The sequence below is a fragment of the Uranotaenia lowii genome, chromosome 2 (genome assembly GCF_029784155.1).
Source record: "Uranotaenia lowii strain MFRU-FL chromosome 2, ASM2978415v1, whole genome shotgun sequence".
Classification (NCBI taxonomy): Eukaryota; Metazoa; Arthropoda; class Insecta; order Diptera; family Culicidae; genus Uranotaenia; species Uranotaenia lowii.
Window position 1 is genome coordinate 295,648,933 of NC_073692.1, and position 16,995 is coordinate 295,665,927.

Genomic DNA, 16,995 nt, shown 5'->3' on the forward strand with positions numbered 1-16,995 from the left:
TAAATATAAAGCTATTATAATAATGAATAAATTAACAAATATATCACAGTTAATCGATACTTTCACCGAATCAACGCAACAAAAACTATCAATCTGAAACAAACAGTTCTTTGGTTTCAAATATCACAAAAATACTTTACTGCGAATTTTTCGCTCGATTACTGTAGACTTGGTCTACTCAAATTTTCTGTGAACAATGTTCACACGATGAAATCACTTCAACATGTTGGTTTATTACATAGTCGTAACGAATATTTCACCCACGGAATTACTAACGATACCTTTGTACATAATGAACGATTTACAACAAATAATTGAAACGATTTATCCAAAAGATACTACTCATTAATTTTTCATTTTTATGAGTTCGAACTGAAACGATGGACGACAACAAATAATCGAATATTAGGCTTTGAACATTTTCCAATATGTAGTCGCATATGGCGATTTTTCATTTACGTTGGGCGCCAATATGTAGTCGGTGCTGCTCTGGATTTAAGACTTCTGTACGGTTTAAAATGCGCCACTCCTAAAAGGAGACCGCACAGCTGGTTTTTGCCCGGATGAGACTCCTTTGAACGAGTCGTTTTGCATTGCTCCCCGCACCAGGGGGAGTCAGAGACAGCTGACTACGAAAATCTCCGAAACGAACAAACTCAGACTTCCGCCTATCGCAGCGTTCGTCTGTCGGGGTGTGATGTGTGGCAGGGGGCCGGCTGATGCTTTGGGCGATCGCTATCGTTAGGAGAGGGCTTTTTAAAATAAAGAGCACGGTTTTATTTGGAGCACTATTTTACCTAGTTTCTTTCTTCGGCACACGAATATTAACGCTGGCACACGACACACTCTTGATTTCTAAACGAAATACTAAAGGAACGAATTAATAAACCTATTAGACCTGACACTTCACTTTATAAAGACATACCGACTATACCCGAACAAATACGCGCACAACCAACCTCGTGGGCAAACTGGGAATGAATGTAAGGCTGTGAACCCTCAGATCAGGGAAAGCGCTATCAGACCTAGCTCCCCGGAACTACGTCATACACGAAAACCCTTGGGGCGGCTTGGGTTTTGTGAGCACGATCTAGTTGCTCGTTTTTGCTCCCAGATCCTCGCATCCAACTGTCCCTTTCCCACAAGACGGGGGAGATACATCCCGAACTCGCCCTCTAGAAATTCTCAATCCAGGCCGTTACGCAATGAGAAAAAGGTCAACTATCATTAACCAATTCGTAACTATGTTGAAGCGTTTTTATTAAGTTCGACTCTAATGACTGAAGTATGTCTTTTGAAGTTTATTATTTTTGAAGAAGGAATAAGGGCTTAGTAATAACTAATAATAATTTAACTGTTCAAAACAACGTAATACATGAAACAAACATGATCCTTAAATTATTATTTTTATGAAGAGTAATCTATCTAATAAATGAACTATACAAACATGTAACCAGGTACAACCGTTACAACATATTGAAATTATAAGAAACTCTATGAAGCCTATGAAAACAAAGTTAAAGTTTCAGTTCTTGGAAAAACAAATTTAGAGATCAATTTTAAGAAAATACTATTAAAGTTAGAAACTTCAGTCGCTGCCTTTTTTTTTAAACATTTACTTCTTAATTTTGTTGAAATTTGGTTTGAAACGCTGTCTAGGAACTAAAATTGAATTTAAATTATTCTAACAAATTTTATTAAATTTTTGAAGGTGTAGCAAAGCACACCAGTCAATCTATAAAGTTTTAAGGAACGAGTCCGGCTGGAATTTCATCTTTCAACTTTTCCTCATCGATGCAACCATGTAGCAAAACTAAGTTTTGTCGCAATGTTGTGTTATTGATGGTATAAGATTTTTCACGTTCATTTTCACGGGAAGTGGGAGCCCTCTTATTATAAACTTTGAGTTCTCAGTATGAGTAATGTTTTGCTCGCGTCGCGCATGAGTAATTTCGTTTGTTATTTTTGCTACCCGAAGTGCTGAGATCAGTAGCGTCCATTACCAGGGGGCTCAATAGAGTCTATTGGTATGGGGGAGTGTGGTTAACCGCTACATTAAAAAAAAGTTAACCTTGTCAGATTTCCTGGTTTTACCCGGCCTTGTCCGGATATTTCTTGGATTTATTCACATTATTTGCAATATCAAACAAGTAGCTCAAATTTAGTTTTTATAATTTGAGATTTTTGTGTCCAAAAAAGAATTTTCAAAATCAGTATAAACCGTTTTTTTTTTTTTTGTAAAACAGGAAACAAAACAAAAATCCGAAAATTTATTTTTGAAACCACCTACCTAGACCTAGATTTCTAAGATTTGCCTTTGTTTTTATATTTTTTTTCAAAAATCGTCCTGAATTGCCTGACCATGTAGAAACGTGTGATGGAAAATATGGTATTTTAAAGTTAAAAAATCATCGTTCTTTGAAACTACTATTTTGAAGATATTTTGCTCAAATCCGACCTTCATATAATTTTTTTTTTTTATTTATTTAAAACTAATCTTGTTCATAACAATCAATATCTATTATTAAACTTCTACATTTTCTTAAGAACGATGGAACTCGAAGATTTTTATGAAATATAAGAACCTTGAGTGCGCTCTGACTTTTGTACGATTACTGTAAATATCTAAAACTCTACGTTCTCAAATATGAACCATTTCACCTAAACACTTGAAATGCAGTCTGGTAACTGATATAACTTTACTTATTACATTTATTTGAGTTACAAGAACTGCTTCTTTTATCACGCAATCTCCAAGGTCTCCGTATCATCTCTGCTTGAAGTAAATCATAAGGTGCAGGAACCACCACTTGTTTCGCTTCCTTCATTTCGTTTTCCGATGAGTCATCTCCTACGTCAGCACGCAACGATTCCCTCTCTCGCTTTTTCCCCTTATCGATCCGCTGGTAATGCTGTTCATCTCCCTCGTTATCAATAGATGTCGCTATCTCCACTATTGTTCCGTGTTGATCCAAATTTGACGAGGTTGTGTTGTGCTCGAGATCGTGGTTGTGGCCGGAGCTCGATTCCGTTCGTGCATTTGCCGAATTTAGCACTACTGTATCGTACGACGTCGAGGCTGAATTATTTATACCGTCCATGACTACACTTGCAAAACTGGTTGGAGCTTTTCGGTTTACTGATAATCTTTCATGTACACTACTTCTCCTCGGGCAGTTGGCCTTGATGTGATCCAATGATCCACAAACAAAACATTTGTTCCGAATTCCATCATAATAGATTTTTGATTTGATGTTCTGTATGTACATCACCGATGGAATTTCTGTCAACACTTCCATATGGATTCCTCTAACCCCGTTCAATATTGGGAACCCCGACTCGATTGGATACCGTTCTCGAACTAATTGTTGTATATTTCCAAATTTGGACATGGCCATAGTAATTTGGCTATCTTGAACTTCCGGTGGCAGCCCAAAATTTCGAATATATTTCACCATCCGGTTTGCCTGAGACACACTTACGTTCATCATACTTCCGTCAGCGTAGATAAAAGAAGTTTGGGTACCTAGCTGAGCCAAAGCACTATTCATAAAAGTTTGCTGTTGAAATCGCACAAAAATGCTGTAATCTTCCCGGTACATAGCGCTCAAATTATCACAACTCCATCCCAATTTTTTAAAGAACTCAAAAATTTCAGAGTTCGTAGGGTTTCTGGTTTGTACTCCGAACCGGATCTTTATAGTATTTTCACGTTGAAGGTCCATTATTTCCTGATGTCGTCGTTTCACAGAACCAAAACTATTACACACAAACTGAAAAAATATTCCGGAAAAAAAACCTAATGCGCTTAACCGAGCAGTCAAGAAACACGTCTGAGCTTTTGGAATCTTGAAAAAACGGTTTTAATTCTGCTGATGTGTTTCAGTTTCATAGAAAAAATATGTTTTAAGTTTTTTTTCATCTTTGGTTTTGTGGAATAATTCCTGGTTTTTGAACAAATTTGCCCGAACATTGCCTGAAAACTGATCGAATTTGTCCAGTTAGGATGCGTGCGAGAAAAATTCTGGCAATTTTTTTAGATGGTGCCACGGCAGCCTTAAAATAAACCATCAACCTACTATTGGCCCTAGAAGAAGTCATTAAATCAGAGCTATTTTACTATGAACTCAAAATTTGGTTGACCCAAAACAATGACATCAGAGAATGTTTGTTTGGAAATGAACTACTTGTAATTTTGTAAATTAGAAGATTTTTGTTTAAAGTTGAGTACCATCTTGAAAACTAAAATTATCTCTATTCCAAATCGGTTCCTCACCTACCGGCAAATATTCACTATCCAAATTTAAAAATTGAGATATCGATAGATAAAATCAAACAAAAATCGTTCCCGGTAATAAATCAAACACCATTATTACCAGTCGGAGAAATTTTTCCACTAACAAAACGAGCAACAACTGAAATTTGAATAAACTCATAATTCCCATCCGAAACCTCCACCTCCACATGCTGCCCTAAACGGTTCCCAATATCGAAACACGAATCAAATAATAATTCATTCAATCAGGTGAACCCGGTCCCGCAAAAGTTACCCCATAAATATCGTTTAACATTTAATCCGAAGCTGCCGTTTGATTGGGTTGTGAGTGGGTGGCGGAGGAGAAAAGAAAACTATTCATATTATGTGGAGCGACATTTCTGAATAGAAACTGAAGAATGACTTCAGAGGCGGGGTAGGGACCATTCTCCGATACGTGGGTTTTCGCAAAACCGTTTGACAATAGTTGGTCCCAAATCTTCGGTCCCACGATGACGAACATTGATAAAGGCAGCATCCCTGTTGACGGAGGTTTAATCCGTGGGATTTTTTCGGGGGTCTTTCCATCGAGGGTTAGCCTCAAAAATTCGCGACAAGCAACGTTGGGCCATTTTCCCGTGGAGGCAGCTTTCCTTTTACCCCATTTAGAACGTTGGAAAGGGGGGATGAATTTGTAGGTTGCGTATTTGACGAGGGGTAAATCGAAAAGTGGTTTCTCTATTTGGTGTTTAACAGCGCCGTCTTTTCGAGAGGGGGAGAGTTTGACAGTGTGGCTTTTCAATCTTGCCTTTTGGTTCACCCACAATAACCCAATATTGCGCGTATATCTTTTGCTTTCGATTTGTGGCATTTGAATAGGTCGATTTCCCGCAGAGTTTTGTCGAGATGAAGGTGTTAAACATCATGATGTATTGTTGCTGGATTCAATAAATTTTCCAGGGCTGGGAAAAGATATCGAGAGAGAACGATGGATAGATAAAAGGATTGGAAAAGTGTTAAGAGCTAAGCACGTTATGAGGCGATCGTTAAAAACTGTTACGGACACGAAAAGTTTTTTTTTCCATTATTACGATGAAAAATGATTGAAAAATATCTAGTTTAGCAATGCATATATTAATTTGCTTATAAATTTATTCGCTTTAGTTTTTGGGATGAGCCATATTAAATTCATAAAATGAGAAGTTTTTAGGACAAATTAAAATCTTTAGGCCACAGACGATTATAATAAAGCTACTAATTAGAAGCTCAATCAAAATCGTAATATATATGAAACTTGTACGTTTCATTGCCTGTCAGAAGCCTTTTTTCCTGCTCAATTGACAAATTTATCTTGGAGCCGACACGAGTTTTTACTTTGACAGCGCTCGTATTCCACGCGGGGGGCAAAAAAATTTTAAAACCTGTCATGAGGCCTCCATTTCCGACTTCTACCGGGTCATGGCTAGAGGATTCTCTGAAACTCAAAACAAACGGGAAAAACGAGTCCATTTTTGGAAGAATGTCATCACTGACTGCCACTGATGCTGAAGACACACAAAAAAAAAACAGAACACGGGGGGAAAAACTGCTTCCAAGAACAGCAGGTATCATCGTCATACGCGCGCATCTCATCATCACACGGTGTGTTCAGTTCACTTTTTTTTGCCTTTGCTCCCAGCTTCAACTGGTTAAGACATATGGGAAATAAAGTTTCGTTTATTTTATTTTTTTACTTCTGTTGTTACTATTTCCTCCATTCTTTCCATTTCGGGCTTGGTTGAGCAGGTGACAGCTCCAGAAGGTGCTGAGCTGAGACTGAAGGCAGCAAGAAAGTGTCGTCCTTCGTTGTCTTTTATTTGGGCTCAGACTTTTGTTTGGGGATTTCCTCTGTTGCGCATCGTGTTGCATTGCAGTTTTTATTTAAGATATTCAGCATGTTGGATAATTCTTTAAAAAAAAAATATGGTTACATATGAGCCATTGATTGTATAGATTTGAATTTGTATCTGCTTAATCAATCAAACTTAAATTTGATTAAATTTACAAGTGACATTGGATTATAAGGAAAATAATGAGTGAGAAATTTGAGATTTGTATAACTCAATCAGAAAAACAACGCTTAATTTAACCAAGATCGATAAATCGATGCTCTGGAATATCAAAACCTCCGCTCTTTTTCAACACCTTTCATCTTCATCCTTTTTTCCATTTTAATAGGAATTCAACCCATTAAGGTCATTCTACCTCGCATTTCATCTTCATCCAATCTGTCTATTTGTCTATAATCTTCAATTCTTGAAATAATCTTCCTCAAGGAATATGGAGCTTTCACCAATATAGTATCAAGTAATTAATATGAAACAAATTAACGGTGATCAGCTCTCATAATAAAAAAGTAAACTCTGGGAATTCAAATTCCATTACCCTCATGCCAAGTGGCGAAGATTGAAGAGATTGAAAGATTAAAAGTTTCGAATAACAAACCCTGAATTTACACTTCTTATACAGAATTTACATATGAATTCACTTTATTCGTACCCTTAGTAAGGTTTCCAGATTGCCCAGTTTTGATACTTGATACAAAATTTAGCAACAGTCGGGCCCGGCCCAATTGCCCGGATTTCATTGCAAAAAAACCCGGATTTTGCATGGATTTTGTCCAGATTTTTAACTTTGTTTGGTAAATCAAACACAGAAAAAAAAATCAATTGTGATGTAAAATTTTTATTTATGCCTCCAAAATTAATTTTTTTAAGCACGTTTGCAAAAATAAACATGAAAGATTTTTTGGACTTTCTACGAGTTATGATAAAAAAATATTTTTTTTTCTATTTTTTACGTTGATTTTTTGGGGAATTTCTGGGTTTTGACAAAATTTGCTTGGATATTGCCCGTATTTTCGTCGTCAATTTATAAATGCAATGCCCGAATTTTTCCAGGTTTTTATATAAAATTGCCCGGATTTGTCCGGCCCGGATACGTGCTGGAAAATTCTGGAAACCTTACCTTGGATGTTGATTGACAAAAAATCTTCTTCATGGATATCTAAAACTCAGATCTGTTTATTGTGAAGTTTAAGCGCCTTCTACAGTGAGCAAAATAAGAATAGTACCACTATGTGTTTTGCTTGTTGAAAGCTTAATTTTTTACTTTTTTTGTACGAAACAATTGGCGTTGAGGACCAAAAATGTGAAAAAAGGGGTGCGAAATAAGAATAGTACTACTTGAGTTTTTCAACAAAAACAAGATTATTTTCAAAAATTACTGTGTAATAGTGAATAATAATTCTTCTACGAATTATTTGAATAGACATCTGCATTTTAAGGATTTTCTAGAATTTCAAAAGTTTTCAAAGGTTTAAAAGGGGGTTTTAAGAGATGCTCCTCTAGCTTTAAGGAATTTGATATTTGCTACGTAGTGAGGACCCTTTTTGCGCATTTTAAAAGGTCGAAAACAACAAAAGCAATTTAAAAAAAAACTCTAAATTAGCACAAATGTGTTCTAAAACAGTCTGCTAGTATAGATAATTGATGCATTTTTTTTCATTTCAAATTAAAATGTGTGTGTAAAAATAAGAAAATGTATGTACCTATGTAGCTTTAAATTCTGAATTCAGAATTGTAATATCCGTACATCCTTTTCCACCATCTTTAGAGCAAATCATCCAGTGGTTCAAGGTGCCTCAGTAAAACTCAGTTGATGACTAGTAGATATCTTGTCAGCTTAGTATTGTTATTACAGTAATACCTCGATATAAAGCAACGAAATTTTTTTTTCGTTGCTTTACATCGAAGTTACGTTATATCGAAACACTACTTAAAATGATCCTTTGGAGCATCGATAGTGATCGTAAATGTGAAAAAGTTGATTCTTAATTCTGTTTGTACGAATTTAAGACCCACTTTCGTCAGCATTCCAGATTTTAGCTGGAGATAGATGTTTATCTTGGACTTCTTTTGTAAATTTGGCGATATATTCGTCTATAATTGCTATATTACTTGACAATTTTTCTCCGCTTAGTTTAAGAAGACGGATATCGAACCTTTTCCTGAATTTGTCGATGTACCCCCAACTTCCAAAGTCTCCCTCTCCTACTATTTTGTTATAAAATACTTGCGCCTGCATCTGCAGCATTTGCTGATTTACTGGAATATGGAGCTGCCGTTTTTGAAGAACACAGCAATTTTTTTTTTGCAGGAAACCAGCAAAATTTTGCTGGTTTTTGTCCCGCTGACTTTCCAGCAAAATTTCCAGCAATTTAAATTGCTGAAAAAAAACAGCAAACGTTAATGTTGGTTTCCAGCAATTTAAATTGAAGCGCTTACGATTAACTGCAATTGAACAACATAGGCTTGAGTTGTAGTTACACGAGTTCATTGCATGTTTATCTTATCTAGATTGCCTTTCAATTGATTTTCAAAACGGTTCAGAAACATCAGAAATGTTTCTTTGTTATTTTCATAGCAAGTTATAAAATCCGTGCATTCGCGATGATACAGAAGTCTGTACAGTGATTGGTCAACTGTCAGCAAACCTAAAAACTTATTTGAATAAAAGACTACATGCCCTAACCTCACTTCAGCTTAAGCAACTTATCTGTAGGTGCAAATATAGTCATTAAGTTTTGAAGTGGAGATACATGCTCTAGGCTGGATTTTCAAAAGCACAAATGCGACTATCAAAATACTGAAAGTAATGGAGTTACATTTTCAACGCTTGCGATCATTCGCCCTTTATGCCTCTGAGAATTTACCGCATGCCTCATAAACAATATTATTATATTTTTATGACAAAAAAGTTCAACATATTTATTCAAATAAGAAACATTTTTAAAAGTTACGTAATATAGAGGCAAAAGTTGCTTTATATTGGGTTACGTTATAACGAGGTTGCTTTTAAAAGAAGTTGCTTTATATCGAGGTATTACTGTATTAGTATCATTATTCGACTTGACAAATAGTTTTGAATTGAGTACTGAAATTACAGATGAGCAATCTGTTTTCAAAATATCATACACGGACAATTTTGAGCATGCTATATATGATTTTGTTTTTGCTTTAGATAGATCGGTAGATTTAAAAATAGATTTGGTATATTTCGATGTTAATGTTTTCTTTCGGGAAACTTGCAATGTTTTGTAAACTTGACTAATTTTTTTGTGAAACTGCTGTAAACTTAAGGCTTTGTTATCTTAGATTTCATTATATCTTTGATGCTAGGAACTGAAATTTTTCAATTCCAAATCCTCTGTTTTGAATTTCGAAAGTTTTTTTAAATACCTTAATTATGGTTTATTCAAATTGTTCGTACTTCCAAAACTTGGAGGACGAAATTTTCAACTTTCCGCTAGTAAACACAGTTTTAGATTTTCCTGTAATATTAAATAATGTTGATTTTTTTTCTTCGTTCAAGATGTTTCAAGTGATATTTTATTCAATCGTAGTTTTTATCCAGTTCTTTTTCCATTATACTAACCCTGACCTTTACCACGATCCTGATTCAGATCCTGACCAGGATTTCGATTCTGATGATCAAGACCTTAATGCTGATTTAGGTCCGTCATAATCCTTATTAAGGCTTTGATGCATTCTGATCCAGATCGAATAGTAATCCAGACAGATTCTTATCCTGATCCTGATTTTACTCATGATTCTGATCCACACTATGGATTTAATCTCTCATTGATTCTGAAACTCTTTACTGCCTAACTTAACAGCAAATTATCCTCAAAATGCAGTAAGTAATCCATCACTCGATTATTCGTACTTTTTATGTACGATTGGAACAAATGAAAGCGCTGAAAGATTCATAATAAATTATTGGGTTGATGTTTAAAGTTTCAAATAATGACCAACTTGCATTCGATTCGTTAATTCCAAGTTTTTCTTTCAACCTGCTTCATCGTGATTTTCTTCTAATTTATTTCATAGTGTCCTTTCAACTTGCTCAAGTTTTCATTTCCACTAAGCTGGTCTTTCAACTATTTTCAAGATGTTATAAGCTGTCCACTCTACTCGCTTGAAGGTGTTTTTTTACATTTATTTAAACTGTCCTCTATACATTTATTTCAAACTGTTCTCTCATCTAGGCTATAGATGTTGTTAATATTTATTTCAAGCTGTCCTCTCAGTACACTTGATCACTAAGCTGTCCTCTCAACTCGCACATAAATGTTTTTTTTTACATTTATTTCAAGCTGTTCTCTCAACCCACATGAAGGTGTTTTTTTGAAATCCCAGAAAAACATAAAAACAAAGCCAACTTGATCACTACACTGTCCTCTCAACTTGCTTATTGGTGTTTTTTTTATATTCAGTTCAAATTGTCCCCTCAACCCACTCATAGGGTTTTTTTTTATTTATTTTTTCCAAGCTGTACTCTCAACTAACGGCTAGTGAACGGTAGACAATGTGCAACTCGAGACCCCATACACCCAATCTTCGGGTAGTGGTCATATCACCTCTTGTCTGCAACTCCGATTCTCTACCTCCCGGTGGTGCTAGCTGGGGTGCGAGCAACCTTAGCGGAGATCGGGTACCCAACCCCGGTGGATGCTTTGGTCGCATGCAGAATGAGTTAGGGAGCTTCGTACGCGTCTGTTCTCCATGTTAGGGGCGGCGTGCGGAGTGCAACAACGTCCTGGTGGTGTTCGGGACCCAAAACAGCAACATCACGATGGTCCTCCTGCGAGATAGTGGGGTTAGCTGCGGGCCTTGCGAGCCTGTGACTACTAAAAAACATAAGCAACGAATAACGAACAACAAATTTCGGATGGAAATCGGCAAAGACCCACGCGACGAAAAGGGACTAGCGATTGGAAACTTGGAACATGGAACTGCCGATCTCTAAATTTTGTGGGCAGTACCCACGTGCTCTCCAACGAATTGATGAGCCGCAAATTCGACATCGTAGCGCTGCAGGAGGTATGCTGGAAGGGCTCCACGGTACGAACGTATCCAGATGGTCGTGCCATCTACCAGAGCTGCGGCAACACACACGAGCTTGGAACAGCTTTTATAGTGATGGGAAAGATGCAAAAGCGCGTGATCGGGTGGTGGCCGATCAACTCACGAATGTGCCGGTTGAGAATCAAGGGCCGGTTCTTCAACATCAGCATCATCAACGTGCACAGCCCTCACCTCGGAAGTACCGGTGACGACAAAGACGAATTCTCACGCAGCTGGAGCGTGAATACGACCGTTGCCCAAAACATGATATCAAGATCGTCATCGGAGATTTCAATGCTCAGGTCGGCCAGGAGGAGGAATTTAAACCGACAATTGGAAGGTTCAGCGCGCACCAGCTGACCAACGAAAACGGCCTCAGACTTATTGATTTCGCCGCCTCCAAACGAATGGCCGTACGTAGTACCTTTTTTCAGCACCGCCTCCCACACAAGTACACCTGGAGATCACCGTACCAAACGCAATCACAGATCGACCACATTTTGATCGACAGCCGGCACTTTTCGGACATCATCGACGTCAGATCCTGTCGGGGCGCCAACATCGAGTCGGACCATTATCTGGTGATGGTGAAGATGCGCCCAAAACTCTCCGTAGTGAACAACAAGCGAAACCGGCGCCCGCCTCGGTTAAACATCGCGCGACTGAAGCAACCTGAGGTCACGGCAGACTACGCGCAATCGGTCGAAGCAGCGCTGCCGGCAGAGGGCGAGCTTGACGAAGCCCCTCTCGAGGACTGTTGGGATACCATCAAGACAGCCATCAACAGTGCTGCGGAGAACGTCATCGGTTATGTGAAGCGAAATCGACGGAACGACTGGTTCGACGAGGAGTGTAGGAGGGTGATGGACGAAGAAAATGCCGCGCGGGCGGCAGTAGTGCAAAGAGGCACCCGTCGAAATGTGGAAAATCACCGACAGCGGAAGAGGCAGCGAGTCCGACTTTTCCAGGAGAAAAAGCGCCGCCTGGAGGAGGAGGAGCTCCAGGAGCTGGAGCAGCTGCATCGTTCCCAAGAAACACGAAAGTTCTATCAGAAACTCAACGCATCCCGCAAAGGCTTCGTGCCGCAAGCCGAAATGTGCCGGGATAAGGACGGGGGTATCCTGACGGACAATCGTGAGGTGATCAAAAGGTGGAAGCAGCACTTCGATGAACACCTGAACGGCGCACATGCAGGAGATCAAGACGGTGGGGGAAGGTACATCGCCGGCGTAGCCAACGACACGTAGAGGACCCAAGCAACCAAAAGTTCGGATAACATTCCTCTATCAGGTTTAATCAGCTAAACCGTGATTTCTAAAACGACTTCTAGTCAGCTTAATTTTTAAGTAGTTAATCGAACTTTAAAGTTCGTAATTGCTGCTTAAGATTCTTATAGCATGCAGTACAACCTATCTTGTTATCTTCAAAGTTCCTAAACAGTTCACATAGATAGCTGAAAAGACCACTATACAGCTAAAAAAAAAAACTCAAACGAGATTTAAAAAAAATCATAAAAATAACTTTTTCTGTCTTGAACTTTAAATTGAATGAGACAGTGGATTTCGACGGTTATATCTTTATTGCTGTTTTATTATAATTTGATTAATTTTTACTAAGTCTATTTGAAATTAGAACTAATTAACATAGTCACTTACCTAGTCTCGAACCCGAGCTTATCGCTCGACACTCAGGATACCTACCCTCTACTCCGTGGGAACAACATGGGTGTCAGTAAGATTTTACTCAATCAGTTGTTTTGTTTTCAAGTGAAGAAGTAAACTTGAAATAGCTGCTTGATCTGTAATAGGAGTGTTCAGTCGAATTTGGTCGAAACTGGCTGACAGTCATTTAAATCTTATTTTTAAATATTTTCCTATACAAATTTATAATTTAATTTTTTTTGAGTAGGTTCAGGCCGTTCAGGCCGATAACATATTGACCGCGAAAAAAGCGAACGCGAGTGCGATTTGCGGTGGAGCTGTCAAAATTTTAAAATGCGGGGAAGCAGATTTCAATTTGTTCCGTCGCTTGAATTTGCATTGACCGCGTTCGCCAATTCGCATCGCTTCACTTCCACTATGTCATCGGATAAATGCATTAATTTTTCACAATCCAATGCATCAATCACTTGATTTGATGTTGAAGAACACACATTGACATTTTTTTCCCGATGAGAGCTTTTACGAAAGCAATACCGCCACCAGCGCCATCGGATGTATTGAAGATATCTTTTCGTAACCGGGAGCCAGTTGATTTTTTTTAATCATAAGCGGTTCTTACGACCGCGGCATTGTACCTCTTACACTGCATAACCCACGCAGAATCATTGGCTTAGCACCGCCGACTTTCACCGACTGACGCCACTTTCTTTTGATGACCCACAGAAATAAAACCTGAAAATTGAAAACAAATTTCGCTTTAGATCGAATTCAATTCTGATCTGATCAGTTTCGACCAAAACTACTAGCCATTGAACAAAGCTAATGTTGATAAACTTTTGACGTTTGGTTTTCTGATTCAAAAGTTCGACGTTCAGTTGTTTGGTTACTTTTAAAGTTGAAAACTAGTGGAAACTGCGAAGTAAGTAATTTAATAATTGTGATGTTTACGATTATATCTAAATATTTTGTTATTTCAGAAATGCCATTCGTTGTTGTAGAAACAGTCGATGCGAGAGGACGCAAGGAGCTGTCCATCGTACCGGAGAAATGGGTACGGGATACCCAAAAGGGAAAAATCGTCTTTTGGCCAAACGCCAAAAAGATTTCCGAACAAGAAGCCTTGCAGCGAGACGACAAAAGCTGTCCTAAAAAGTCGTGGATGGTGTTCAGCTGTAAAGTGAAAGGCAAGTCAATCAAATTATTTAGCGATGCTAAGCGTTTGTTGGACGAATTGTCGGGAGAATCATCAACTGATGTTTCTCACCGAGTTCCTCAGAAAAGAAAGAAGGAGCCGGAGATAAATTTCCAAAAAATGCTTATTTTGGAAAATGAACCACAGTCTGCTTCCGAATCGCCTGTTCGTCGGCTAAGTGTGAGTGTTAAAAATTTCCCTATTACAACTGCACCAGAAATGCCACTTCAGAGCACTGACTGTGAAGGGAATGATCGGGAAACCCAGTTTTTGTACGATACGTTGGCTGAGCCTCATGTGGAAATTATCGATGAGGACCCAATTGAGGTGAATGAACTACATCTACAGATCATTGCACGCCTGGACAATCTGGAAAAGCGAGTAGCCGAAATTTTTACTCAAAATGAGTTCATATTAAACACCATCCGAAATGTGAATGCTCTTGCTAGAGTCACTGAAGAAGAGCCTCCATTTGGCTTCAAGCCTGTAGAAGACGAGCAGAACCTGGTTGATTTGGAACAAAAATTGACAGATACAGACTTCAAAACTAAAATGGTAAAATGTTAAAATTAAAATAACATACGGAATAAGTTGTAATAAACTTTTTTTATTTTAGGTCAAATGGTTACGGCTTAATGTTTATGGAGATTGCGCGGATAGCCGGATGTTGTGTGTCCTGGACTTGCTGCTCAGTCGAGTGTTCCAAACAATGTGCACTTGGACTGGAGCTAGCCGAAAAGGTCCAAAGATAGCGATTATGCCCAACCGTAACATATTGCAACTATTTCAACTGATGGGAAGTGACGAAAACGAAATCGTCACTCAAAGAAAAATGCAAACATTTTTCATGCGAACATTAAAAAATTCGGTGAAGCGCTTGTCCAATAAAGGTATGCGTCGAGGAACCAGGCATGTGAGAAGGAATGAACAACAGAATGACAAAAGAACTGTTTTTTCAAATGATTTTTCGTCTGCAATAATGAATTTCCATGGCATAGAATCAGATTCTAGTGTCTCTCAGGATTCTAGCAGTGAATAAGATAAAACTATTAATTTTACTCAGGTATTATATCAACATTTATTATCATTCTTTTTTGTTATCTGTGAATTATTGTATGGACAAGAGGAACAAAAACACGTTTATCTTTATGCTCAATCGAAACTAATTTACATTTAATGTCATCGACACTCAGCTTAGAATATTCTTTAGATAAACTCCGGAGATGTCCTACATATATGTAAAGAAAAGATGAAGCGAACGGATAAATAAAAAAGTCTTCTTGTAAAGCTAACTGCCTTCCATTAATTATCAACTTATTGGACTCCACAACATTCTCAAAGCGTACAATTTGATTGTCATTGGTCAGGAACCAAGCGTTCTTATCGGTGTTGCTCAAGCTAAAAGTTTCATTTATATCAAGAACCTTCGCCTTTCCACAGGTTCTAATATTCGGAAAATTTTGATTTAGCGTTTTTGATGGTTTTCTTGTATAATATTCCGATGAGTTGATTTCCGACAATCTATTAATAACTTGCTCTAAGGTCTTCCAGCCACTTCGAAGGAGATGTTTTATCCGTTGTAGAGCGTTTTCGAAAGGATATGCTGATATTGTTGATAACGGCCCAAAACGTTCAACTTCGTCAACGATATGTATGAGATTGTGGACATTGCTCGTTAAAAATTGCTCTCCATAGAGCTCCATGTATTGACTTACAAATGTTTGAAGCATTTTTCTAGCAACGGTCCAATTTGATTTGTAGTGGTTTGAAGACAACATTGTAATTGAGCAAAACAAAAGTAGGAAGTGATTGTAGTTATCGACTGGCAGAAAATCTTTAAGCACCACTATACTGGCGTAATGCAAAAAACTGCTGAATTCCGATGCTTTCCAGAATGCTAAATGATCCATTCCACGAAGCTTCCGATGAATTTCAGAAGGAAGTTTTACTGCAATCAACATGTCAGACATTTTGGCAATTTGGAACGCTGATAATTTTGTTTCATAGCCCAAAATTCCATCCCTCCAACCAAGAAGCAAACGTTTCATAACACCTAGATCAATAAGGTGTAAGCGATCGCCTACAACGATGTCTTCGATCATATCCAGCTTCGGAATTTTGAGTAGAGGAGTCATTACTTTTTGGTGATTAATGTAAAGCTTTTTCCTGAATTTTTCATCGGTTCGGCTCGAGCCACTCCCAACGATGAGTGAGGTAAAGGAAGCCATTCGCCAGCTGAATAGAAACAATTCGGCTGGGAAGGATGGCATCGCAACTGAACTCATCAAAATGGGCCCGGACAAGTTGGCCGATTGCCTACACCGGTTGATAGTCCGGATCTGGGACATAGAACAGCTACCGGAGGAGTGGAAGGAGGGGGTAATATGCCCCATCTACAAGAAGGGCGACAAAATGGACTGTGAGAACTACCGAGCGATCACTGTCCTCAATGCCGCCTACAAAGTGTTGTCCCACGCCACAAGCAAACAGATTCGTGGGAAGTCATCAGGCAGGCTTCATGGAGGGACGGTCAACGACGGACCAGATATTCACATTACGGCAAATCCTCCAAAAATGCCGAGGACACCAAGTCCCTACGCACCATCTATTCATCGACTTCAAAGCCGCATACGACACGATCGACCGTGACGAGCTATGGAAAATCATGGACGAGAACGGCTTTTCTGGGGAGCTGATCAGACTGATCAAGGCGACGATGGATGGAACGCAGTGCTGTGTGCGGATTTCGGGTGAATTGTCGAGTTCATTCGAATCGCGCAGGGGGCTTCGACAAGGTGATGGTCTATCCTGCATGATGTTCAACGTGGCGCTAGAAGGTGTTATTCGACGAGCGGTGGGCGAAATGCGGGGCACGATTTTCAACAGATCCAGTCAACTTATCTGCTTTGCCGATGACATTGATATAGTCGGCAGATCATC

General features: G+C 38.6%; 2 protein-coding genes across 2 annotated transcripts; one reads left to right on the forward strand and one right to left on the reverse strand.

The window, feature by feature from the left end:
* The first annotated feature begins 13,842 nt into the window (after positions 1 to 13,842).
* Positions 13,843 to 15,094, forward strand: LOC129742792 (uncharacterized). The gene is made up of 2 exons (XM_055734733.1): positions 13,843 to 14,610; positions 14,672 to 15,094. Exons 1-2 carry the CDS (start codon positions 13,843 to 13,845, stop codon positions 15,092 to 15,094), a joined length of 1,191 nt encoding a protein of 396 aa, XP_055590708.1.
* Positions 15,095 to 15,152: 58 nt separating this feature from the next.
* LOC129742793 (uncharacterized) lies at positions 15,153 to 16,238 on the reverse strand (the record flags this gene model as incomplete). The annotated part of the gene is made up of 1 exon (XM_055734734.1): positions 15,153 to 16,238. A coding segment is annotated over one exon (1,086 nt), but the record flags the coding sequence as incomplete, so codon positions are not given.
* Positions 16,239 to 16,995: the final 757 nt, after the last annotated feature.